The sequence below is a fragment of the Polypterus senegalus genome, chromosome 1 (genome assembly GCF_016835505.1).
Source record: "Polypterus senegalus isolate Bchr_013 chromosome 1, ASM1683550v1, whole genome shotgun sequence".
Classification (NCBI taxonomy): Eukaryota; Metazoa; Chordata; class Cladistia; order Polypteriformes; family Polypteridae; genus Polypterus; species Polypterus senegalus.
The window spans coordinates 270,944,157-270,972,016 of record NC_053154.1 but is presented as its reverse complement, the minus strand read 5'-3'; the positions used below and the strand labels follow the sequence as shown (position 1 = coordinate 270,972,016).

The following is a 27,860-nucleotide window of genomic DNA, read 5'->3' as shown; positions in this document are numbered from 1 at the left end:
GTTGCACATGGAGAGATATCTGACCTGAAACATTAACAGTGCTTGTGCCACCCCTTTACAAGCAGCTAAATAGCAGATGACACAGAATGCATTCACTGGATTCCTTATACTGTACTTCACTCACACTTTTGATCATGCTATATCCATTTGGACTGAAGGTTGAGATAGATACACTTATTTTATAATTCATAAATGATACATTTTATGACAATGTACAATTTAAAACATCCAAATAAATAACCCTATCAGATACATATCTAGAACTCCTCTCCGTTTATTCCTTGATATTTAAAAGCATAATCTATACATATTTTCAATCTAACTAATGACTTCTGATCTCCAGATACTGGTTGTGGAGCTGACTTGTGTGTATCACACAGTTAAGCACAACCTGAACTTTAACAGACGCTAATTATGCACAAAAGCTGAACTGATTTTGTGTTTTTGTTTTTAAATATTTACTTATTTGTGTAATTGTTAGTGCTTTAGGTATGTTGTCTTACAATAAACTAACTAAAATAATTTAATATACATATTTTTATTAGAAAATTAACCATTGAGTTATTTCTATTTTATTGAAAATATTAATATGCTTGAAGGAAAAATGATAAATTGTGATTACTATGCAGTTAATTTCAATTTTAATTGTTCAATTAACCACATTTACATTTTTTAATTGAACAACAGCCTTAATTTACATAAATACTTAGTTGTTATTTAAATTGACATGGTCTCCACTCCAGTTTACAATTTTTTTACTTATGTATTGTATAAGAATCACTTTAGCTTGTGAAACATAGCCAAGGAATATTTAGTTTTTTACAGATTTTTACAGAAAATTATTTCATTGTTAACCTGTTTCCTGTTAACCTCTAATGAACAATATCCCATACAGTTCATAGCACCATCATTGTTAACCTGCTACAAAGAGTAAATCTTAAATAGTATTTCTGACATTCTATAACCTAAGTTGCTATTTCAAGTCATTCCCTTTACTTTACAAATAGTGTAAGTCATTCATTTTTAAAGGATTAGTTCCACTAAAACTGCAATAAAAATGTCTTACTATAAGATACTAAACCCACCTGTCCAGTTCTCTTCAGGCACTCCACAGCTTGTTTATGAGTAACAGCTTGCAGACTGAAGCCATCAACTTCCAACATACGATCACCTATCACAAGGAAAACAATTGGGTGTACTGAGAGGTATACTTATCCAACTCGTTTCCTAGAAAATGTAACTACTTTTCATTAATAATACATTCTCCTTAGAGGATATGTTTACATACAGTAAATACATTGTAACTAAATTAAACACATTGTTATTCAGCATCCTTATGTAATATGCTTGTGGAAATAAAGAGTGAAGAGATCTTTATTATCAAGGGTGAGAAAATAGTTAAATATACTTAATTAAAGGCTTTATTTAAATGAATACAACAATCAAGTAAATATCACAAATAGTAATGTTGTAGGGATCAACTAGCCCCATATACTGTAAAAAGCATATTAAAATATCATTAACATTAAATACCCCAAAATATGCAAGGCATCTATCATTCTCACTGGGTCACCCATAAAAGTGCTTTAGGCTTATCTCAATATGCTGAATACCCATGACTTTAAAAGGCTAGCTCAACTATGCACATAATATGGACAAAAGTATTGGGATGTCTGATCATTACACCAAAAGGGACTTTAATGACACTGCATTCAAATACATAGACTTTAATATGGTGTTGGAACCCCTTTGCAGCTATAACATCTTCCACTATTCTTCGAAAACTTTCCACAACATTTTGGAGTGTTTCTGTGGGAATTTGTGCCTATTCATTCTGTAGAGCATTTATGAGGTCAGGCAATGATGCCGGACGAGAAGGCTCGCAACCTTCATTCCACTTCATCCCAAAGGTGTTTGAATGGGTTGAGGTCAGGGCTTGTGTGGGCCAGTCAAGTTCTTCCACACTAAACTCATCCAACAATGTCTTTATGGATCTTGCTTTTTGCACTGGGGCAAAGTCACGCTGGAATAGAAAAGGGCCTTCACCAAACTGTTTCCATAAAGATGTAAGCATAGCGTTATCCAAAATGTCTTGGTATGCTGAAAAGATTGCCCTTCACTGGAAGTAAGGGGCTTAGCCCAAACCCTGAAAATAGCCCCACAAAGTTATCCCTCCTCCGCCAAACTTCACAGTTGGCACAATGAGTCAGAGAGGTAACATTCTCCCGGTATCCGCCAAACCTAGACTCGGCCATCTGACTGCCAAACAGAGAAGCATGATTCGTCACTCCATAGAACACGTTTTCACCACTCCATCCGACGCTTGGCTTTGAACATGGTGATGTGAGGCTTGGATAGAGCTGCTCATCCAAGGAAACCCATTCCATGAAGCTCACATAACACTGTTTTTGTGCTTACATTAATGTCAGTGGAAGTTTGAAACTCTTCAACTATGGAATCAGCAGAGCATTGTCGACTTTTATGCACCATGTCTTTACCTGTCATTGACCTTGCTCTGTGACTTTATGTGGTCTTCCGCTTTGTTGATGAGTTGTTGTTGTTCCTAAAGGCTTCTACATTCAAATAACACCACTTACAGTTGACCATGGAATAACCAACAGAGATGAAATTTCATGAATCGTCTTATTGCAAAGGTGGCATGCTATCAAAATACCATACTTGAAGTCACTGAACGACCCATCTTGTTTCACAAATGACTGCATGGCTAGGTGCTTGGTTTTATAGACCTGTGGCAAAGGGGTCTGATTGAAAAAGGTGTGTCTCAATACTTTTGTGCTATATTATGTATTTTTTGTTAATTTGAACTGCATAAAGCTACAGGATCATTAGACTGCACCGGGTACAGTTAAGCTGCAGCTGCACTCAAAGATTTTATGATTAGCAAGGAAAAGTAAGGAAAATGGCAGTCCCATAGATGCTCAGCATAACAAAAGCAGAAAACTCTGAATGTTCCAGGCACCCATTCAGATATTTTAAACAGATTAAAAAAAATAATCAAATGATAATGAAGTGGTAATATTTAAGATGCACAACACTGACATGGCTGTTTCTTTATAATAACAGAGTTAGTGTTTAAGATGGTCTAGTCAGCAGAACTTAAAATTCTTTTGGATTACATTAGTTTGGTCTATCCATTGTGTTTATCTTCTTTAAAGTAATGGATTACATTGCAACAAAAACATCTTAATTCATTAAAAACATCCCATTTATCATTTTTAAAGAGCACGAAAAAATATAATTATCTTCACTTGTAAACTCAGTATTTTAAAACTTAGTAATGGTAGCTTGGAGGTGTAGCAGTCAGCATAGCTACCTCATGGCTCAAGAGTCCTATGATTATTCCTACACCAGTCACTTTCAAGGTGGAAATTACAAATTGATCCTGTGTCCACATGTGTATTCATTTTACTCCAGTTTTCGTCCACAAGTCAAAGATGTGCAGATTAGATTGATAACCAACTCTAAACTGGCTTTGTTGTACGTAGATGTAAACTGATATGGACTACCATCCTATGCAGAGCCGGTGCCTGCTTTATTCCCAATGTGGCTGGTAAATGAATCAGCTCTTTGTAATGGTGAAATTGAAACACCAAGTTCCAAAGTTGTGCTCATATGAATTTAACTTGTAAACAAATTCTTTACAGAGTGGATGCATGTTTAAACTAGTTCTGCGGAGTAGCTGTAAAGATTTATGTTACATTTTGGTGTACCTGTGCAGAAATCTACTTAAAAGATTACTCCACCTTCACATGGTGTTTTTATATGTTACTTACCCCATGTAATGGTAGCTGAGAAAAAAATTAAATCTCAAGCTTTCATGCAAAATAAAGATAACCAATGTTTTTGATATAATAGGCATCTATCATGACCAACATTGGACAACAGCAAACAATATCAAAATGACAATGAAAAAATCTCACTTTACGTTACGTTTATGTTAAATTGTCCGATCCTGTGATCATAATGTCCCAAACACATGTATTTTTACAAAAATATTGGCAAATGAATCAACTCCAGAAAAACTCTTGGTAAAGAAAATGGAACGCACTCAAACACAAACGAGTATTTGAATTGTACACACACTTCCCTTCAACTAATCTCACGGGACCGAACGTGATCTTCTGCTTTTCAATGCATCTTGGGTATGCACCAGTATTCTCTTCCTAATCATGTTTTCACTCAGTTTTCTTTAACATTTATTGTTTAATTTTACATGTCTCTTGGTGCATCGGTTTTTGCTGATATCACATGAAGGACAATGTTAGCCAATGGATAAGCTGTTAATAGGTTGGCCTCCTAACCAATGACTGAGGCAGGGAGGAGGACCTTTAATTCAAATGCTGGGGTGCATTTGAACACGTTCCATTTTCATTCACAACAGAATTTTGCAAAAGTGGTCTATTTAACAGTTTTTAATAAAATACATGTATTTGGGACATTGTGAGCATATGACTGGATGATTTGACATGTGGATTAAGCAACATGAATAAAATGAAATATGTTTTGTGTTATCGATTGCCACTGTCTAGCATTGGACTCTTATTATATCAGACATTTTAATATCCCCATTTGGTAGTAACAAATGAGATTAAAATTTTTCCTGGCCATCACTACAAACAACACGGGGTAACATATAAAAAATATACATCAGTTTTGGGAGGAGTATACGTTTAATACAGCATTGAAACAGAAAAGCCATAGACAGTACAGTTTACCCTTTTTGATTCTTCCATCTTGTTCAGCAGCTCCTCCAGGTACAACTGCTTTAATGTATATCCCTCCATGACGTACACTTGTATTGATTCCACCCTAAGACCAAATCAAACAATGACAGGACAGTCTTATCTGTTTTGTTCGCAGCATCATCAATTCACATATTACATACATGTTGGACTAATTAGCAAAAGAGACAAAGATGTGAGTGGCTGAACAAGCTGCTAAAAGCAGAAAAGACAGCACAAGTGATGAAGCTCAACTTCATTTTAAAACCTTTATGTAGGTAAACATATAGATCACTTTAAGGCTTTCTCCACAAAGCTGTTGCAAATGGCGATGTTTGCCCTAATAAGTATATATTTCTGTAAAGCAGTAATATTTTAAAAGGACTTGATAAAGTGAAGCAAGATGAATTTGGATAAACTAAAGTATAGATCGCTCTTTTTGAAATTTTATTAAGCCTTATTACAGAGAACAAGTAAAACGTGAATTATGTTTTGTTATTATATGAGATATTTGATTTATGTTTAATTAATCAAGGAAACAAAAAATGCAGTATTTATGACTTATTGAACATCAGCTAAATAAAAAAACAAATATTTATTTTCTGAATGTTTGAACCTTTACTTTTATAATGGGGGCAAACCTATGTGCCACTCTTGATCCAGATTAAAACAATACAATACTGGCAAAATATTTAAAAAAGATATATTTTCACAATTGGAAGCTCAACAATATCACATTCTCTCATAGAGTAGACCACCTATAAAGTTCTGTATTTTAACACATTCTTGTATATGATGGTACCAATGAGGGGCAATGTGTTGCATATTAGTCAGACAAGTAATAATTTCACCATACTCTGTACATGTGATAATAACAACACTGCTACTACTGTTATATTTGTCCTTCTCTTATTCTCTATTAGCAACCTTCTGCCTACGGGGTACTACGTTCAATTGGTCCACTATATAGTACTATATAAATCCCTGAACCAGCCATTGGGATTAATTTCTGGATTATCTTCTAAGGGACATCAATTTAGATATCCCTAGCATAAATTAAGAAGTCAGGTGACCCTATAAATCCCTGGAGACAGCAGATCACAGTCGCCTTCAGGTGCAGACTGACTCACAATTCTTATTCTTGGATTCTATTTAAAAGACTTGGCAGGGAAAACTGCTATTCAGTAAAGCTGGACACCACCCATTATAAAGTGGGTAGTTCTGCAGACATTCTTCAGTGTCATGTCCAACCAGTCCCTTGCACTTGTGACACTCACAGCAGTCTGGAGTTTCTACATTTTAGCGGCATTCACGTTAGGCCTAAGGATTTCCCTTGCCTGATTTGATGAATGCCATTTTTAAGTGTACACCTGGATGGAACTGAACACTTAGTTTACCACAGGGTGCTTCCATTTCCTCAGCTGACATTTAGCTCTCTCTCTCTCCTCTGTTTCTGGTTTAAGACTAGAAAGCTGCACTAAGGATTCAAGTATAATACCAAGAAAGAGTAGAAGAGCTCTGCTTAATCTCCGTCTTAAAGGCATCTCAGGACTTACTAATATAGAGATACCAGAGGACATGCAGTTGCAATGGCACCACGCAGCTACAGATAGTGCCTCTTGAATTTGATCAGTAAGCTAACACCAGGATAATATTTAAGGGTCTCTCCTATGAGAACATAAGTGTTCACAAAGATAGATAATGAGCTGAACAGAACTTAGAGTTGGTTTAGAGAAAGGATAAAATATGGAGAATGCGTTAGAGTAGCTCAGATGGCGAGTTGCTGTTTAGTGCTTAAGAAAGTGGGAAAGCAGAGAAGCTGTTAAAGAAACAGGAAGCAGGTTGCTTGTAATTGCATTTGTTGTTAAGTGTTCTTCCAGGGACAACCGCTTCCATGTGTATTCAGGATTCAATATATCATATTAATTCAGGGACTATGTAAAAAATGAATCATCTTTAGAACTTTTACAATATTTAAACCCTTTTAATTTCTTCTTGTTTTTCTACTTCTGTGTTTTCTTCTTGATTTTGTTCTTCAGTTGTATTTCTTATGCCTTTTTATGTTCTCTCTTCTTAATTTCTTATATGAACCTTACTCCCTCACCTCCAAGTATTTCACTATTATCTATCTAGGAAGAACCTTTTGTCACAGTTCACACTAATATTTAGTAGCACATTCTGATTATAGTGGCTATGGCTAGGGCTTCCAGATTAAAATCCTATAAAAATCAATCATCAACTAATGACACTAAGTGCGTACCCAACAGCGCTTGAGCAAAAGGCCTACATGCTCACTTACGCTTGCATGCCTGACAGAAATTTAAAAGAAAGCCTCAAAGTGAGTTTAGAACTAATGCACACAATGGCAATATTAACATGATGTATAGTTTAACAACTTGTAAAAAAAATCCAAGAAATTATATAGTAAATATATAGATTACTGTTTTTCAATATTTTTTATTTTCTTGTGTAAGTATTTAAGAAGGCTTTGCAAACTTAATTTTCAAAGGCACACAAAGCTGTGGACAAGAGAAGGTGGGAAATGAGTAACAGGGGAGGGCAATAAATGACAATGACAGCAGCTGAAGACAATTCTGGCATCAGCAGAATGCAACACAATGTGGCTGTTTTGCAAAGCAAAGATTTCCTGTGGACCGTTGTACCACAACAAGGGCTCACCAACAAAATAAACATGAAGATGAATGGCAAATCTGACGTAACCAAATATTACTAAAGCCGATCAAACTGAAAAAATATACAGTATATGATGCAACATCAATGGAAAATACACTAAAGAACATTACAATTGGAAGACATACAGTATGACATTTTCGTATTAAAAAATCGCATTAGCTGACAGGGATGCAAGTTGGCTAGTGTATGGATTTCCATGATGATATACAAAGTTTCTTGTGTGTCTAAAACATTCTTATTTGACAATAGTTGCAATACTTATTATTCTCTTCATAAGAAGGTCTACTAAAAATAGACTCCTATACAAGTATACCAACTATTGTAGTTAGTACGAAACATCCTTGTGACATATTATCAAACAATAATCATCCATTATCTACACTAACTTTTCGGGGCTATTGGGAAACTGAGACTATCCAGGCAGTAGCTGGCAGAATATTTCAATCAGCCCTGGAGAGGGTATGGGTCCATTACAAAGAATTAAACAGAACAGTTAGTTCATAATTCTGCAAAGATCAGGCCAATTTATTCACCAATCAATCTAACAGTTCTAAAGGAGGAATCTTTTGCAGTGTACCCAGGGTCTCGTGGGTGGTTACTACCTGCCTGAAAATGACAGTCTACTGCATAGTACAATTGGTGTTTATACAGTACGACCAGACACTCAGCAGTCTTGAGAAAACCTAACTTCTTAGCGTTTCGAGAGACACCGAGCTATGTTCAAAGAGATCATACTTACTGTGACACTAATTCCAAGACTTCCGTCAATTTTTGTCAGTTCCACACAATGAACGTCAGTTGCCTCTGGATTGCCTGGATAGACTGGTCTTGGATTTCCATCCTGACCAGGGCAAAAAAATAGCATCAGCTTAATGTCCTGGAACATTTTACTTGTCATTCATATTAAAAATTACTTATAAATGAGGCTAAACATTTGTATACCTCTGCCTAATATAAACAAATTACCTTTCAGTCTTGTACCCCTTATTTCCCTGTTCCTTAAGCTTAATTTTTTTGGGCTGTAGCTTAATTGCTCATTATTTAAGAGCTTGACTAACTGTCTATAAGTTAATATTTTTTATCTTTTTGTATTATTTGGCTCACAATTTTATACAATTTCCCACAACCTACTTTCTTTCTGGTCATTTAAACCTATCCACACAATCCCCAATATATTTTTGACTGTGCTTTTTCCATTAAAGGCCCAACATAAAAGTATTCAAGCAAGATATTGTGCAAGACAAGAACATGTGCTGAAAGGGGGAAACACCATCACAGATCACACACAGGCACACACTCGCACTCATACCCTGAGATACGTATTTACACATAGTGGTGAATTTAGATTCGCCAGCTAACATAGTACCCTTTGGGGTATTCAAGAAAAGCTCAAAAGCTCAAGTGACTAGTGATAAATTTGAAATTACTCAAAATTTTTAAGGTCTGACTATATTATTCTACAATATATTATTCTCTTTATTCCACTGATCTGTTACATTTCTGATTTACCATCTTGAGTATACAGTGTAACTGGAAATAAATCAGCTATTCTGCTGCTGCCTTTTATCCCAGAACCTTGTGGAACTCAGCAGCGTGCAGATTACTAACAGTGAAAAAATTTTTTGAGCCTATGAAACAAGGAAATTAAAAATGATCTGACTACTAGTGAGGCAAATTTGTTGTATTTTACTTAGCTGCACATCTCGCTGAAACCACATTTTTTGTGAAGGTGCCCAAGTGGTACGAGGATACCAAGGGCAAGTGCAGCCCCTAAGATGACAAAAGAGAGAGGAAATTCCTGAGTGACTTTACCATCCTGGTTAAGATTGAGACAAAGACAGCCCAGGCCAGGATGCAAGTAAAAGGCATCATAAGAAATGGGTGCACCCACATAGAAGAGAGAAAATGGCAGAATTGTTTGAAATATGTAATGTTCTCCTGGATCCTGGGTGGTAGATAAGCCAGGAAATGTTAAAGATGCCTGAAGAGAGAAAGAGATCAGGATGATCTGGTACAAGGCCACAAGGTCAGCCATTGGTCATTAGATGGGGAAAGAAACTAGGACTAGGTTATTTATTCAAGGGTAAGCTCACAGTGGATTGGCAGGACACCAGTATTCATTTGTCACTTGTTGCAGTCAAGCAATATTTAAATAATACTTTGTTTTTGAGAGGTGCCGTAGAGAAAGTACACCACTATATTTACCCGCATTTTTCCAAAATTTGGATTAATGGAGGTGCCTACAGAAGAATGGCAGTGTGATGATATCACAAAAATAACTATGATAATAATTATTAACAATACTAATAACAATAAAAATACAGTAGTTTTAAAAGTTATATAAATTAAAGAACATACTGTACATATTAACAAGTGAATGACATTTACATTTAATATGGTATCTGTAATGGGTGAGATCTTTAAATCTATATACCTGCTCTTCTTCCTGGTTATAAAGTATTACTTGTAATGGTAAGTTTTAACAAAAAAATGAATAATCCATATATGCTTTATTTGAACATACATTTACTATTACAAGGTCTCAGAGGCCAGTTCATTGTTGCAACATTATGAAACAACTCTGGAAGGAAAATGGACAATCACAGGGAACTCTTAGGCCAAAACTCTACTTCATTCATACAAGGTCAGTATTAAATAACCAATTAAAAAACCAAAAAAAAATTAACCAAAATTAACAATAACAAACTAGACAGTGCCCTGCGGTGGGCTGGCACCCTGCCTGGGGTTTGTTTTCTGCCTTGCGCCCTGTGTTGGCTGTGATTGGCTCCAGCAGACCCCCGTGACCCTGTAGTTAGGATATAACAGGTTGGATAATGGATGGATGGATGGAAACTCAAATGCCATTATAATGATTGTTGGCATTTAATACATGTTCATACAGAATACTAAAAGGTAGTTCTAAAAGTAATATATTTCTTATATTTTCAATATTAAAATGGAAAAATGAATGTGGGGGCTCACCAGCACATCAAGTATCCGCACCACAGGTGTTTGTTGCTTCGTTCCAGACCTTGGCACAACTGTTTCTGTAAGAACATTTTCAAGATCCTCCACATACACATGCTGATCGACTCTTTGACCAACATCCTTGTTTTCAGCATTGCAAAGGCTGCTTAGAGTGTTATCTTTTTTTAAGCATCTATTCTGCATTTCACATACACCTAAGTGACAAAACAAAATAAAAGCTAAAATTCAAAAGCTCTTATAATATTGGAAACCTTTCTTGTTTGAATATGTTTATCTCTTGTGATTTGCAGTGGTTACAAGCGCAGAGCTCCTGCAAAAGTGAAAATCTGCAAATACGTTTTGGGCTTCATGATTACTGTATATTCAAAGTTTATTGCACTAAATAAGATGCAAAAAGTTGAGAGAACTGTGAAATAGAACGATCACTGCACAAGCAAATTCTGTGTGTGAGGCTGGCTGAAGAGACAAAGATGAGTGGTTTCCCCTAGACAAACTGTGTAGTTCAGTTCTTAGTGAATTATAATTTTTTTACAAAATTTAACTTATTATAATAAATTTGTGTGTACATTTATGGTAGTAAACAGCCAAAATGATTAATATTACAGATACAAAATAAATCTAACAAAACACTCTGCAGAAAATGTTCAACACTCACGACACAGTCCAGTTTCACAGATGCAGTTCATGGTGATGTAGTTATGAAATGAAATCCCCTGTGAACAGCCTCTTATAATGTATGTAAAGTTCTGTCCTACCCTGATGCCGAAGCATGTGAAGGTTTGTAAAAGTTGGGAGCACTCCCAGACAAAGACATTTTCCAGCCCAGAAGAAATCACCTGAATAAGCGGGCACAGGGCAAGAACATGAATTCAGGGAAAAATGAAATCCGATGGGTACAAATGTATTCCAATTATGCAGTGAAGCACTGCACAAAAAGACACCACCAGCTGCGATCCTGTCTGTTTCTTATGACTCACTTTTAGGGCTAGTGCCCTCATCTTTCACTCAGCAGCCCTCACAGCAACCGCCAAAGCTGCCCAAGTACTCCAGATGTTGGTAGGATTTACAGGCCATTTAAGAAGCGCTGTTTTTGTCATCTGTGGTTTTCTGCAATAGATCGCAAAACTCATTAAATAATTTCCACTTAGTTGTTGATGACAAACGCGCAAATAGGCTGTTTTGTGAATCCCATGAATCGCAAGGGCCAACCTATACATTCACAGCTAGTTTTACTATTTAGTGAAATCCAGTTCTTAGTGAATACTCATCAAAAATAAGTCTCCTTAAAGTTCATTATTTCAAACAGAACAGAAAAGCCATAGGGAGGCACAGTGGTGAAGCAGTTAACACTGATGGCTGTTTGGGATAGTGATATCTTTCAGTCTATCTATTGATGGTGTCAGGGATGCCAGGGGCCATGACCCGGCCAGGACGCCAGGAGGGACCGGAAGAGGGTCAGAGCCCTGCCTGGATCACGTGGGGTTTGCCTTCCGGGTTGCTTTGGGGGCCACGGGTCAAGGGCATGGAAGCCTTTCCCTGTAGGGGCCCGTGGTCACCGCCAGGAGGCACCCCAGTGCCTTGGGGACCTGTTACCCCAGCACTTCCGCCACACCAGGAAGTGCTGGGGGGAAGATTTATGACGGCGCCCGGAGAGCAGCCGGGAGGACAGCCGACACTTCCGCCACGCTGGGGCTCATCCGGGTCCTCTATAAAAGGGGCCGTCTCCATTCATTCGAGGCGAGAGTCAGGTGGAAGGAGGACAAAGCAGAAGAGAGTGGAGGCGGCCCGAAGAAAGGCATTGTGGCCAGGACTTTGTGTGTGATTTGGGGTTTTGTGCACGTGATTAAGGTCTGTGTGACCACTGGACTGGGTCTTTGTGACCATAGTATTGTAGATGCTGGTGTAAATAAACGTGTGGTGGTTTTAAACAACATGTCCATCTGTCTGTGTCCGGGCAATGTTCACAATGGTCACAACGCTAACCACTCACTGTAACTCACAATACACGTTTAATCGAAGAACAGCCTTCTGAAACTGTACTGTCATGTATGTACTTTAATTTGTTCTATATTTTAACCATATTCAGGGAATGCACCAAACTCATCACATATCAACAACATGCTTTTGCCCACTAAATCAAATGATCAACCAAATACTCTTTTTAAACTTTAATAAGGAATTGACTTTGTAAAATCATTGACATACTCTTTGACTGTGAAATAATAAGTTCCACTTCTTCAGGAGAGTTTTGCAAAATTTCTACTGCGCTGCTAAACGTGACTCCTTCCAGACTTGTTTTATTCAAAGAAATTAAGCGTCCTCCTAAAATAACATAAAGAAGGAAAAAAGAACAAGCAAAATTTAGTTGCAACAAACATTCACCATTTCAGTGCTGGCACTGTATATAAAAAACTGGATCAAACAGTTTTTAAACACAATGTTTCAATGTATGATACAAAAATGATTTGTAAATGAATGTCCACATAGCAATTTAATCAGCACCAAACCAATACTTCTTTGCTGTTGTTTTCCCCATATAACAGCTTTCACTTAACAATTTCTTCAGTATCACATGCATTGATAACATTTCTGGCATATCTTGTACTCACAATAGTGCATAATGTAATATAAGAAAAAATACCAAAAGGTAAAACAATCACAACTAAAATGTTGAGCTTCAATTTAAGAGAGATAACACTGTATGGCATAACACTGAGCCCTATCTATCTATCTATTGTGTTTTTTGGCATATAGACTTTTCTAACATTTACATTAACTTACCCAACTAACAATGTATGTCCTTCTTTTGCTAAGGGCTAGAGAAACATGCAAGTTCACGCACCTTTCACATCACATAAACAATTAAACAAAACCATGCCGATGCCTGGTCTGTCTTGATAGTCATCAGATCACTGAAATACCCTTTGTCATTATCATCATCATCATCATAAAATATAGCAACATAGATTTATGTTAAGTAAACTGAAAACCTTGCAACTACCTTCCATTAAGAAAATTTTATTGGATAAGAACTGCCTAAGTTAAAATGGCAATATCTTGGAAATGAAAAAAGGACAAGCTACCAAAATACAGAATGGATACACAGCCAACACACACTACATGACTCGAACTGCTCACTACATGTCCTGGAGAAGCAACACCAACCATGGGGCCAGTTTTTTTTTTCTGGTCATCCAATGCCAGCAAACAATTAAAAAACAAAAAAGAGCAACAACAGGCAGTTCTTGTTTCATTATGGACAATGACCTTTAAGCACCGTTACTGAACTGGAAAATTAAGGTCTAGACATGCACACTCACACTCAAGGGTATAGACAACATTGCAGGATAAACTGGTTCAGCCCCTTAGCTGGAAACAGGCTTGCAGCACCTGGCATGAAGACAGTTTCACGTAGTACAAAAAGTCATATTTTTCTAGATGGGTGCTTACATTGATCACGTGATAGAAAAATAGGAAAACATAAATGAGAGTTGCTATAAACTACTTATTTTGCAGGAGATCTGGTGAGGCTTTTGTCCCACTAAGCCCTTATTTAAAAAATGCCACTAATATCTACCTATTTCCAAAAAGAAAAAATAACCTGAAAGAACCCTAAACCAATTGTATTACCTTGACTCTAAACCTAAAAACTTTGGTTCACGTCACTATATCTTCTTCTTTTTTTGCTTTCTGTACTATAAAAAAACATTTCATACTAACAGAACTACACAGACATGCTCTACATATCACATCTTGCTTTGCAGGCAGACTTTCCTTATCTAATTCTGCTACAGAGCAATGCTTCCTTCTATCATTGTTTCTCATTAGAAAGAGCTTACGCACATAGATTGCATCAATAAAGAATCCAATATACTGTATATCTACAGCAAGCAGCTTTACTGATGCTTCATTTTAAAACAGACTTTGCAAGCTTATTGCTTCAGTTTAAGGTACACAAATCTTTGTTTATTGAAGCGCCTATATTTCAGTGCAATTCTACTTAAAGATATATGAAATTCTTTGTAGTTATTTTCTTCAATCACATGGAACAAATCCTACAGATAATGTGAAAATAGGTAAGTTTCCATGCTGATCAAATAGTTAGATTTAAAAAAAACGACTTGAGTCATTTGCTTGAATCATAAATAGCTGATGTCAGATTGTGTCACCAAGAAATGCCAGCATTTTATAGTTTTAAAGCTGTTCTCTGTCTTCTCTCTTTTTCTTTTTAAAGCTTACATTCTTAAGGATCAACAACAGAAATGCCAGGCGTCTAACTATTATTTCAGAGTGGGATTAACCTTTTAAACATCATACTGACAATTTTAGTCACTCATTGGAATCAGTGAATGAATGGGAAGTTAATAAGCTCATTTCAAGTTATTTTTAAATATCATGCCTCTAAATTGCTAGTAGTGAGTATGAGAGTGCTCCCCCTGTATAGAATTAATTTTTTCCTAGCTTCCCAGTGTCAATAGGATTGTCTCTGGCCCATTCCAGACTTTATAACTGTGGCTCGCACAATAAACAGATATTTTCTCCATTCTGTCTATTGTAAAAAAACAAAGGAAGAGTGAAAATTGATTCACCCAGTACCTTCAGGCTCTGGCTTTCCATGACTAGGAATTAACTAATGTACATTAATTAATTCATTAATGTACATCATAGGTTGGTTGGTGATTCTAAATTGGCCCTGTGTAAATGTGGGTGTGCTTGTGAGTGGGCTATGTAATTGAATGATGTTCCCTTCAGAGTTGGTTCCTGCCTTGCACCTAATACTTAAAATATGTGACTCTGATGTGAATTAAGCAAATCCAAATCATATATAGACCATACATATGGTCTTACATCTATTGACCAGAATCTGAATTACCAATGTAAAGTCCAGCCCAGTAAAAGCAACAGGTCGCCTCACTATGCTATACATGATCCCATGCAGTTTATTCTGCTTGGGGAAGTGTTAGTCGGATTACTTGCAGTTCCAGACTGCTCTCTTGATACTAATTTAACCTAACATTAAATTGGAGGGATGTGACAATGCGGGTTCACTACATGCTCCCATCTTGCTTCTGGGAGCCCTTGAACCTGTCACCGTCGGTAATGTTACTGATGAGCTCGGCAGTGAGGCACTACAATGAAGCAATGGAATGTTGTAAAAGTGCCAAGTGCTTTTATTTAAAATCAACAATAAGCAAATATAAAACAAGTGTTTAAATAAAAATGCAGTGCATCAAAACTTTAAATAAATAATTCATTGAAACAGATGTGAAGTGGATGTTAAAATCCAATAGAAAAAAAGTATTTTAAAAACAACGAGGTTAAAACAATGCTGGAAACAGTCTTTTTAAAAACAAAGCCTTGTGTCATCCTTTTTACCTGGTGGCTCCCTTGCTTCTCCCATTGGGCTTTGCAACAGGAGAGTCGCCCTACCCTCAGCTGATCTTCTTTCCACTCAACTGGTCTGGAAGCTTCCCGATCCCTGGCTTTGGTCCAGCACTCTCCAGATTGAGACTTGGCTTTCCTAACGACCAGGGAGCTCATGTTAGGGAATTCACTGCCCAAGATTCCCGACTCCCGCTGCCTTCTCTGCCTTACGTGGCCAGCCATCCTACTGCCGGTCACTCCCGTTCCTCCACAAAATGCTAAGTGGGAGCGACCACTTCCAACTGCCCTAGGTTTTGTCCAAACACCCCTGCTAGGGCTCAACTGTCCAGCTGCCTGCGAGCCTTTGCTCGCTTGCACCGGCTCTCTCTCCACGCTGCTTCCTGCAACCTCCGTCTTTCTTTTTCCTTCCTTTTTCTTCTCTTCCAGCCCTAGTCACCTCGTGCTTCTATTTATGAAGAGGATTTGGCAGCCAAGGCAATCAGCAGTTTCCGGGAACAATTATGGATGCACAGGTGGGACGATTTCCCACCTGTGCACTAGTGTAAGAAACGCCCACATCACTAGCTCCCCAGGAACCGCTTCAGCCACACAACCACACCCCCTCGCTAAGCCATGAGTGCGGCAATTAATTATTTTAAAACTGGCTTCTTAACATGAGCTGTGGACACGCTATACCACAAAGGAGCTCATGAGCTTGCTCCAGGAATGACTTCCACATTATACCCTGGATAACCATCAGAGTCAGGAATGCCCTGTTAAACTGCTAGGAGAAAAGTCCAGGAGGGTGTTCCTGGGGTTTCAAAATACAGAGGTTGCACAACACATAGCTAACCCTCAATGACCAGAGATTTGACACAGAAGTGATTCCTGAAAGAGACTTAAAAGTTCCTTTTGGCTTAATTTCAGGTGACCTTGGAGTCAAGAAACCATGTGATGGCAACAGTTCAGTAGGCTGGAAGAAGGTTGGGAGATGCTTGGAGGAATGTCTTGTATAAGGTACTGTAGGTAAGTGTGCTAGACAACCCATATGTGAGGCAAGGACAAAGCCTGTGTAACAAAAGTCTGAAGGCCAGCATATACAGTCATGTGCAAACTGAGCTGAGGTCATTTGTACTTTCTGTTGATGTGCCAACGAAAAACAATAGGGTAAAAATGCAGAAATGACCAACACCAGCTGCTAGTTGCCTTTTGTCTATCATGTACTTGCAACAGCACTGCCAGCCAAATAATGATACCCTCTGTATAGTAGCAGTGACAGGAGCAGTGGTGAAGCTGCAGAGGTACAGTAGTAGCCTCTCAGCTGTCTTCCTTCCTGTACTGATGCTACAACCAACAAATGGCCACAAACTACAAATTAAAAAAATATATATATCATTGCACTTACAGAGTTCCACTCCTTAGGGCAGTGACTGGCTCTGCCACACAACATTTTTTGGAGTCGTGCTTCATGCAGCTGGTAGGTCTTTTTTGCTTCTGATCTGTGCAGATGGTTTGCACTTTTTTCTTCCATAAGGAAGATAGAAACAGCAGATTAAACAGTAATATATCTTTTGCTATTATTATTATCTTACAAGGTTACATATGTTTTCTAACTCTTAAGGGCCCTTTTAGGTTTGTTTTGATCAGTGCTGTTCCATGTGGCAAATTCTTAAGATATTCGGCCCACACTGCCTTCCCTTACCCAGTTTATTCTTTTTAAAGTCACCACTAGCAGCAATTGGAAATCACCCCATTGGTGAAACGATAGCGATTAGGAGTTCTCATTGATGAAACAAACTCAGTTAGGAACAGGAAACATATTGCACATTGCTGTTGATCATTTAGGAAACACACAGCAAGACACTTGCAAACCAATGATTGAAATCTGTGACCCAAAAGAGGGTCATGACCCAATGGTTGAGAAACACTGGCTTAGGCTACCCACTCGTAGACCAAAAATGGCAAACTGTGACTCACCAGTGGCAACCTGCAATGGACCCAGTGGTTGAGAAACACCACCCTGCATGGACCCACCATGTGGCTGCTGAGACTACCATACTGGTTTGTGCTCCTTCACACCAGCAGTTAAAATATGCTTACCGGTGACTCATACCAGACCCACTGAGCCTCAATTGCAATGACCTGTACACATTCAGCCAAATGGCCAGTCTCAAATAGTCGTTGCATGACTGTAGCTTTCTTTCCTTTAATTTATTTTGTATTATATTGTTCAACCTCCCATGTGCGCTTAATTTTTTATAATACATAAACATCTCTGTCATTCGTGGTTAATAATTTGGGTTCAGAAACATCCTGTAAGGTCGATCATGTTTGAAGAATATCAGAATATCAACTAATTTTTTATGACTTCTATAAGACTAATCACAAGACAATTAAAGAATGTATGGCACAGTAAAGGAACTTGAGAGATATTTTTTACCTGGCTTAATTTGGCCATTTCTTTCTGCTGGTCCACCAGGAATAATTGATGCAATAAAGATTCCAAGGTCCAATTTCCCTGTGTTGTCTTCACCAACTATTATGAATCCTTTTAAACAACCAATAGACATGAAACAAAAACTGAGTTGTTTCTTGAATGTTGCCCATTTACTTTGACTACTCAATAATGAAATTTTAGTTCTGTCTAAATCAGTTTATTCTAAGTAAAGGAAAACGTCATGTTTTTTTATATGGTAATTAACACACATAGTTCAAATAGGTGGCCAACACATTTTTTTTATCTCAAGTTTTTGTGGAGAAAGCACATAAAAACAGTACCCAATGAAGACCATCTCTGGAAGATGACAAACTAAGTGAAAAACTTCTATGGAAAATTGAAAAAATATCATGTAACTCATGCCACATAATTCACAGGTCCTTTATCTATTCATATTCAGAGAATACACAAAATTCATGCATTTTTGCTAACAAACGTCAGTGTAACAGATTCACATTCTCATAATACTGGGGGTTTAAATTGAAGGTAGGATACTTGACCAATGAATGAGGGAGAGAGGTGGATCTTCAATTTAAATGTGCCATTATTACGGGAATGTGCCTTTCCTGTTTACCTTTTACACTAAGTTGTCCAGAAAGAACTATTAATAGTATTATAGGAAAAAATATGCTTGTATTTCACATGTTCTGATCATACAGTACGAACAGATAACAGACATGTGGATTATGTCAGTTACATGAGAATTTTTTTTCTATTTTCCATTGTCATTTTTCACTTTATTTGCCATTGACTGGGTTCTGTCCACCCTGGCCATCAGACCTTACTTATTCTATGTTAATTAATGTTGACTTATCTTTATTTTTTGTTGTGTCTTCTATTTTTCTATTCATTTTGTAAAGCACTTTGAGCTACATTTTTCTGTATGAATATGTGCTATATAAATAAATGTTGATTGATTGATTGATTGACTAGTGTTGGTCACTGTTGGGTCCTGTTCAACTTGAATATTCATTATGTTTTTTTCTCCATGAAAAACATGATCTTAATTTTTTTTATTTCAACCATCACTACAAACTATATGGGGTAAGTAGCATTAAAAAAACAAAATTATAATACTGTAGTACAAATGGAGAAATATCACATAATATATGCATAGAAATATAAATATGGAGAAAATCCTGATTCCAAATGCCCGAGATTACCCACATTTTCATTAGAACTTTTATTTAAGAAAAATGTTTGTATATTCTTTAGTATAAGTTTATTATATGGAATTCAGTTTCAATTTAAGGAACTATACACATGCACATTGCATATACATAATACCACAGGCCATGAAAAAGAAGCATTCCAAATCTCTCTCTCCCTTGATTTTGTTTGGTCATGTACTGTATATCTGACCTACATCTAGTAAATACTTTTGTAAACAGATTGCTGTAATGGAAAAATCTTCGATATTCTTCATTGATATTTCGTGTACAAAAATCACAGAAAACATTACACTTTCTTTTTTCAGTTCTGCAAGGAAGGACAAGCAAAACACCTGCTGCAGTTCCCACGCTTTTAAAATCAGTAAGATTTGGATACGTTGTTGCCATGGCAACACACCAGAATTTGCAGAGTAAAATCTTTTAATTAACTTACCCAAGCCAAGTTGTGGATCTTTCCTCAAAGTTACACATATAATTTCTCTCTCTGGCACTGTAATATTGGTTTGGGATTCTAAATCACACAAAGAAGAAATAGTTATTGTAAAATAAAATGCAAAAAAAAGGGGTGAAAGACTAGGTAAGATAGTATGGCATGTTACGCTGCAGTGGTTAGTCCTGATACCCCATAGACCGAATGCCCTAGGCTTGAAACCCATGCAATTTTTTGTCTGTGTGAAATCTGCACCATCTCCATGTGTCTGTGTGAGTTTTTTTCCCAAGTACTTTACTTTCTTTCCACATTCCCAAAGACGTGTGTTTTATATTAATCTGTGGTTCTACTGTAATAGGCACAGTATGGTGACTGTGTGTTGTGGGCATAAGCAGGCCATGTTATGGACTGGCACCTTTTCCTGGGAGTTGCCTGCTTTAAATCCAGTGCTGCCAGAATATGCCTGGCTCCTTGTGGCACTAAATTAAATGGGTTTGAAAAATATTTTCTGACTGACTCACAATTCAAGCAATTGTTTTATGAAACACATCTTGATGTTTTACATATACTGTACATAAATTGATTTAATTCATCTTACATTTTCCTGGTATATTTTTATTTTTCCCATATTTCAAATATGAAGAAAGTTTTACTTTCATGAAAAAAATTATTTAATGTTTTAATCAGAAAAGCACATTTTGATGACAATAGAGCATGCTTGGGCATTTTAGAAAGATGTGCAATATATCTGTTTGTCTGTTTCTTTGCATATTGGTGTGTCTGTATCAATAATTTTGTAGAAACCAAAAGTGTTATGAAATTCTGTGGACAACTTGTCCTTGCTAGTCATATAAGCTGATTAGATTTTAGGTGAATTCTAGCTTTGAACTTCTAATGTTCACATTTTTGAAAGCCAATACCAACAACAGTCACATTACTGCTTAGAAGTTTAACAAAATTTGGAATTGGCATTTAGAACTTTTAAAGAAACACTTTTGTGACTTCTGAGTTCAATAACAGTTCAAAATTCTCAAGCACAGTAGTAAAACAGCTAAACTTTAATTATAAGGAAACACTGATCCCCTTTTATGTCTTTATTACCTTAACATGATACATGACATGACCTTTAAAGCAAACTAAAATGTGAGATATTTTATATCAGATTTTTGACTTTTTCATTTAAAACACATACTGTACCATTCAAAGGCTGCTGAACTGATTGACTGGAAGTTTCATTTCCAAGGAACAGCTTTCTGTGAGTTGAAACTTTCAGATCCTTACTTGGCTTTATTTCAGGACTGTAAGAAAATAAAAACAGTTTATAAGATATAAACATAACCTGCAAGATATAAACTAACATATGAAGAGAATGTGGAATTCAGAATAGGTCATTTACAACAATCCCTACCACATCAACAAATCCTACCATGTCAACTGGAATGGCCAGTGACAATTCCACTTCTGAGCAACTGTGGACTGTCCATAACTAACAATCAAGTAAGGAGACAACTGAGGAAGCTACACCCAGAAAAAGCTGCAAGACCAGATGAAGTCAGTCCATGAGTTCTTAAGGCCTGTTCTGTCTAACTTTGTGGTGTCCTCTGTCACCTGTTCAGTCGGTCCTTAAGGCAACAGAAAGTGCCACTGCTGTAGAAACCATCCTACATTGTTCCTCTGCACCTAATGAAAACAGACCAGTGGCACTTACGTCTCACATCATTTTCCCTGGGGACAAATAAAGTTCTATCTATCGCTGCCATTTCAGTAACCACACTACTAGGCACTTTTATCAGGAAGCTACCAATTTTGTGTTTTTCATGTTGTTAATAAAATAATTTTACATGTTCAACAGGAGTCACTTTTTTGAAAATGTTGTGTAAACAACACCGATATTGCCATTCAATTTGATATACTTTGTGGATTAAAGTCCATATAATACAAATATTTTTTCAAAAAGTCATAATATCATAAAATTATCAAGTAAGGCTTAAGTTCAAATATTATTAATCTTTAGATTATATAGACAAAGGGAAATTTTCTTACTTTTTAAGTTGTTTTCATTTGGAAACTAAACATAATAACAGAACTGAAAAGAAAATAACACAGCAAGCATAATAGGTTGCTTTTAAACCAAACCACAAAATGTAGAATTTAACCTCCACCTGAACAATAGACTATACAGCCTTTACTAAACTAGTTTCTTGTATAGGATAAAACATCAAGTAAAATAAAATGGTTACACACAGGCCAGGTTCTGAGCACATACTTGTAAACAACATTTGATTTTGCCCTAGTTGAGATAATTTAGAACATCCTTTTCCAATTAAGTTAGACAAGGTGGATTGGGATACTTCCATTTCAGCAAAATATATTTTCGTTCAAGGAGTGTGATGTGATGTGATTTTTGATAACATGGTTTTATTTCATTTGGCATTACTGCAAATATTGCTATTAAGTCATTAGAAGTGATTTTAAGTCCAAGCCTTAAATCTAAGACATTCAAACATCTTTAGAAAAAAACAGTTTAAGTCTAGGACATTCCCAGACCCTGTGACCTAGCAACGCAGATGCTTGATAACAGTTCTCATAGACTGGACCTTGCCCTGATGCAGACTGGCTCTTATTTTAGTTATTCATTCCGCTCCATTGACCTCCTGACGTGAAGTATCAAGTGCTGTAAAGTACTTTTACATGAACAACAAGTGAGGAATAAGGGGTGGGTGGGTGAGTGCTGGACCCCCGTGAAATGTAGTTTGCCATGAAGCACTAACACATAAATAACGACCTGCGAGGTGGGTTTGACCCATGGAGTTTTGGGAGGGTGAAAGGTTTGATAACAGTTGAGCAGCTCTTCAAAACTGCTGTGGAAGTGAGCGGCACTACAACTCAAAAGGAAACATAGTGCAACTTAGAGGGAACATAGCTGATTACCTGTTTCAACTCAAAAGAATACACTTTCCTGTAAAATTGTGTTTTGTGATGGCCATCAAGAAAAGCCAAGTAATAAGAAAAAACAGGAAAAGGTAGGAGTTGATCTACGAAAGGAATATTTTACCCATGGACAATTGCATATAGCATGTTCAAGAGTAAGCAGCTCCGGTGAACAACAATCTATATAATAAAAGCCCAGCGCGGTGTCCGGGTCTGCGTTCCTTTTGGCTGTATAGCCACCCCGTAGAAAAGCCCCAGTCCGTCCCTCTCAGAATTCCTGCTTACCCCTCCGTTCTTTCCCCTTTGCTTTTATTTTTTCTGTTCCCGAAAATCTTTTCAAAACAAAAGTAAAGAAATAGACAGAGCGTCACATTAACGTCTTCTTTTCTCTGCCTATTAAATAATCAATAAAATGAAATAAAAAAATCACGAAAGAAACAAAAACCACAACCTACCCTTACAGCATCCACCACGCTTCTGGCGTTACAGCCAAACACGTGGTGTATGCAGGTTATGAGGTGTGACACTAATTAACGCCCGTACTACAACAGGTTATATTGTTCATATACTATTAACTATTTACAGGGATCAACTGTTTTGGGGAAGTTCATAACAAAAAAAAGATTAAATTATAAATAACAAGTGTACTTGAGTATTTCGAGCCCCGCATCTGAGTTGGATGGTTCCCCTGGTCACCAATTCGTGTGTTTCACTATGCCCACTATGCCTTTCCGTCTTCAGCTACCCATGTGCACTTGTACGGAGGAGACCTTACGGAACAATGCCGAAACGAGACGCAACTAAACCTGCTGCTCCGAGAGAGGACACATTACAGCGTGATCACGAAGCAAAGAGGCAAAGGCTTGACAGTCGCTCGCAAGAAACGGACACTCAGCATTCACAAAGATTAGCTCAACAACGCGTCTCTGCCGCACAACGAAAGGCAACTGAAACCCCTATACAGAGAGAAGACAGATTACGCCATGATCGCGAAAGAAAGAGGCAAAAGTGTGCCAATGAGACACCCGACGAGAGGTCCTTACGATTGAGTCCTTCAACTGTGGTCATCCAATGCGAAGCGTAGCACGCGCCAAGTTGCTAGTATCATTAATATTATTTATTATTTGACTAATGCCTTTATCTAAGTCAACATACAACATTCTAGAAAACATTGCTTACATTTCTTTTGTTTTTCCAATTGGAGCAGACGCATGTAAAGTGAGATGCCATGCTCATGGCCACACAGTGTCAGTAGCAGGACCTGAACCTGCAGCTTCAAGGTTTACAATTCTAGCTCCAAAGCCTTACCCACTACACCACACTGCCTGCCAATAATTTTAGCCCCTGGTTAAAAAAAACAAAACTACTACAACAATTGTGTACAGAAAATTAGACACAGCTATGAAAATAACTATTGTTGGCAGCAACACTGAGCAGTGCATACATAGATTTCCTTTCCATTATTAATCAAGCATGTGTAGATTTGTAGTCTTCTGCTAATTTATAATATTTTTTTGTATGAATATTTGCAGCCCAGTAATAGAACTGAAAGTAAGGAAGTGCCATGCCACCTTCTGGTTTATATTTCTGTACAGATCCCTTTTAAAAGCATGGCCTTTATGAGTTCCTGATAGATGATTTTACAATTACGTCTAACTACTTAAACAGGGATTTGCTGTTATATATAGGATGGCTCACAAAAAGTTAAAACGTTATCCCTGTTGTGAAAGCACAAAGCGCAAATGAAACACAGTATGGACAGTAACCTAAACAATGACATCACTGAAGACATTGCACTGGAATATGATGGTGAATTGGAAACCACGTCCACAAAGCTTTTTGTTAACCAATTGATGTCATCATCCTCATCTATTGTCTCCAAGACTGTGTACCAATCAAAATGTTTTTTAATATACAAGCAGGAGAAATATGACTTCTATAAATTTCTTATAGGTTTACTATAGGGAGAGAAACAGAAAGCAACGTGATCTGGGGGATATTGGAGAAGCACATCTGTTCCTTCAGAATGAGACAAGCCAGTCAAGTTGTGATGGACATCTGGTGAGGATACCCATGAAGTTCCCCTCATGCAATAATTACCAGGCATTGAAGCACTTCTAGATTTAGAAGCAGACCCAAAACAAACCGGAATTGTTACATGTTTCAAATATTCTGGCAAAGCCTGGGAACACAACAGAATGTCGGAGACAGTTGTTGGGTTAAGGAAGTCTACATTGGCCTGTCTTATATGTTGCCATTGAACCTCTCAAAAGGAAGTCTAATGACATTTAAATTTTATTTGCATATCTTTTCATAAATGGTAAATTTTAAAGAAGAGAATAATTAACACATTATTCATTCTTTCCAGTGAATATTAAGGAAATACATTTTTGCCTAAAATTATGAAAAGCATTTGAAATCATATAATGTACGTAAGCTGTTATTTTATAAAAATGTTTTATAACTATCCTTTTTTTTCTAATAAGCTGTACTCTGCACAGTATATTCACTAAAAAAACACAATATCTTAAAAAAGTGGAGAGGTAAAATAATATATGATTATTTTAGTGGAGTAGTACAACTAAAAAATGAATTGATTTGCATATAATCACTTGGCTTATGAAGCAAACAATCACCAATTACTTTAGTATATTTCCATGATGAGTATGCTGAGACGCTACATACAATCAGTGCCCAATCAGAGAATCAGAAAAACTATGCAACTCATTTGCCACTATTTTTGCTTTTGTCCTGAGTCTTGCTGATTACTTGTCACACTACCTGATACAGAACTAATGATTTCCATACACATGAAAAAACCTCAAAGGAAAGGCATGAAAGCATAAAAAAAGCTCAGTACCTCCATATATGAATCTCATCTCCACTCTCGTTATCCATTTTGACACTTAAATTGTCACAGGACTTGCTGATCATGTCTTTTGGCATCAAGTTATTTTTGCTATAATGATTCAGTACCATTTCTGAATTGGAGAGCCGCTGCCTGGTCCTGTGTCCCTTTATCTGAGATTCAAAGTTTATTAAGCTTTGTTCTGTTGCCAACATATTTCCTTCTGCAAGAAAGAAATAGTGTTGAATTATATCACTAGACACTGATTGCACTTGGGATATGAATGTAACAGTAGATTATGAATGTAATCTGTGTATCTTGTGCATTGCAATCCAGCTAACCCCTTTAAATCCAGTATAGTCTGTATGCATTAAAATCCAGATAAACCCCTTATATCCAGCATTAATGTCTGGGAAGAAAAAATCCACCCCCTGTGCTCACCTGCACAGGAAGGCTGGCAGAGCTGGCGAGAGTTCATCTCATTTTGAAATTTGTGCTGAGCCGAGCAAAGATTCAAGAGATACTTGGAGATTTTTGAACTTTCTGTGAGAAATACATGTTTTTTACCACTGGTACTACTTTCAACAGTAAATTTCTTCCTCTAAAAAAAAAACAAAAAACTTTGCATTATTATACCTTCAGTTGCTCACCAGGAGCTTTCCCTGTGATGATTTTTATTAAATCTAAAGATCATTTAGTTGCAAGCAATGTAAATAATTAAATAAAAAGAAACACAGTGGTAGCATTAGGCTTATCTTAAAAGGCTTTTATTCATGAACAGATTTTTACAATTGAATATTTACGTCAACCTTGTCTTACATTTTGTGATTCATTACCTTTAATCATCATACAAAAATATTTTATTTTTGACAAGAATGCATGAGTAAAAATAGATCACGTGAATATTTTTATTGTATGCAAGGGATGATGATATAACTGATGTGCAAGAATCGTTTACAATTAGAAAAGAAGTAGCTAATTCAGGTTCAGTAAAATCTTAAATTTTTTCCCCACAGTCCTTTTCCATTAAGGTTAATAATTTTCTAAGTGCAAACTAATTAGAAGATAATACTTTTTTTATCTATTCTAAAAAAACATTGACTTAAAAAAGGTTAACTGCTTAAATTCTGCAACTTCTTTATTTTAGTTGAAATTGTTGCAAGCTAGCTGCAGATAGATAGATAGATAGATAGATAGATAGATAGATAGATAGATAGATAGATAGATAGATAGATAGATAGATAGAACTTTGTTTCAAGGGGAATTTTTTTTACAGAAACTTAAATAAATAAATATTCTCAAAATTTAAATAGATATATATTTTTGTGACCTCATCATTACTCCAGTGTCTCTTAGATACAAAACAATTAAAGGTACACAGAACAAAACTGGAGAATTTTATTGAAACTGGTTGTGAAAAGCTACATTTTTATTTATGCTTTGCCAGCAATTTTATTATGCTTCATTTCTTTTATTTTTTTAAATTGTTCTGTTTTTGCAGGAACAGTGGCAACTTTTTGTGTAGTCAAACTAACTTCTGTTTGTGTAAAAGGTCATAAACATGATTTTCTGTACTTACACTGGATGAGATCCGTTCTGTCTCTCTCCATTGGAATCTAAGGCTTGCAATCCTTGAGCCATTTTTTATTTCGTAAACAATAATGCCTTTGGCACAGATTCCGAGGACTAAATTCCTACCTACTTTCTTCTTTTCTCTTGTTACACGGTGGAACAAAACACCATATTCAGGCAACTGTTGGATAGCCTAAAAGACAAATTTACAGTTTTTTTAATATTCTAGCATTTGTTTGCATGTGTTCATTTGGATGTACATTCTACACATTTCACTCCAATACACTAACTATTAAGAAAACAACTAGCTTGAGAAAGACCTGCATTAATTGAACTATTATAGTTTATGAAGGTTTCGTGGAGCAATGAGAAAATCCAATTGCCTTTGCTCTTGACTTGACCTCCTGTTCAAGCTCTGAGGTTTGTCTTATTCAAACATACTGATGTTAAAAACATAATACACATGGCTTTAGACGCCATATCACACATAACTAACAATTCTGGTGTTCTCCAAAAAAGAAATAAATGATCTAGCAATCAAAAACAAAATAAAACAGTTCTTGATATTTTTTTCCCTGTCAACAGCTTTGCATGAGTCATACCTAAAGTTACAGATCTGAAA

At 36.6% G+C, this 27,860-nt stretch overlaps 1 protein-coding gene across 1 annotated transcript in view; it reads right to left on the bottom strand.

Annotated features, from left to right (window-relative positions):
• ptpn20 (protein tyrosine phosphatase non-receptor type 20) overlaps positions 1 to 27,860 on the bottom strand; it is a 219,501-nt gene that overhangs the window by 88,861 nt on the left and 102,780 nt on the right. Inside the window, 11 exon segments of the mRNA XM_039735251.1 lie at positions 1,086 to 1,171; positions 4,737 to 4,830; positions 8,176 to 8,277; positions 10,419 to 10,618; positions 12,630 to 12,746; positions 18,229 to 18,336; positions 19,891 to 19,968; positions 21,085 to 21,185; positions 25,679 to 25,886; positions 26,126 to 26,267; positions 27,246 to 27,431. Coding sequence (XP_039591185.1) covers positions 1,086 to 1,171; positions 4,737 to 4,830; positions 8,176 to 8,277; positions 10,419 to 10,618; positions 12,630 to 12,746; positions 18,229 to 18,336; positions 19,891 to 19,968; positions 21,085 to 21,185; positions 25,679 to 25,886; positions 26,126 to 26,267; positions 27,246 to 27,431 — 1,422 coding nt within the window.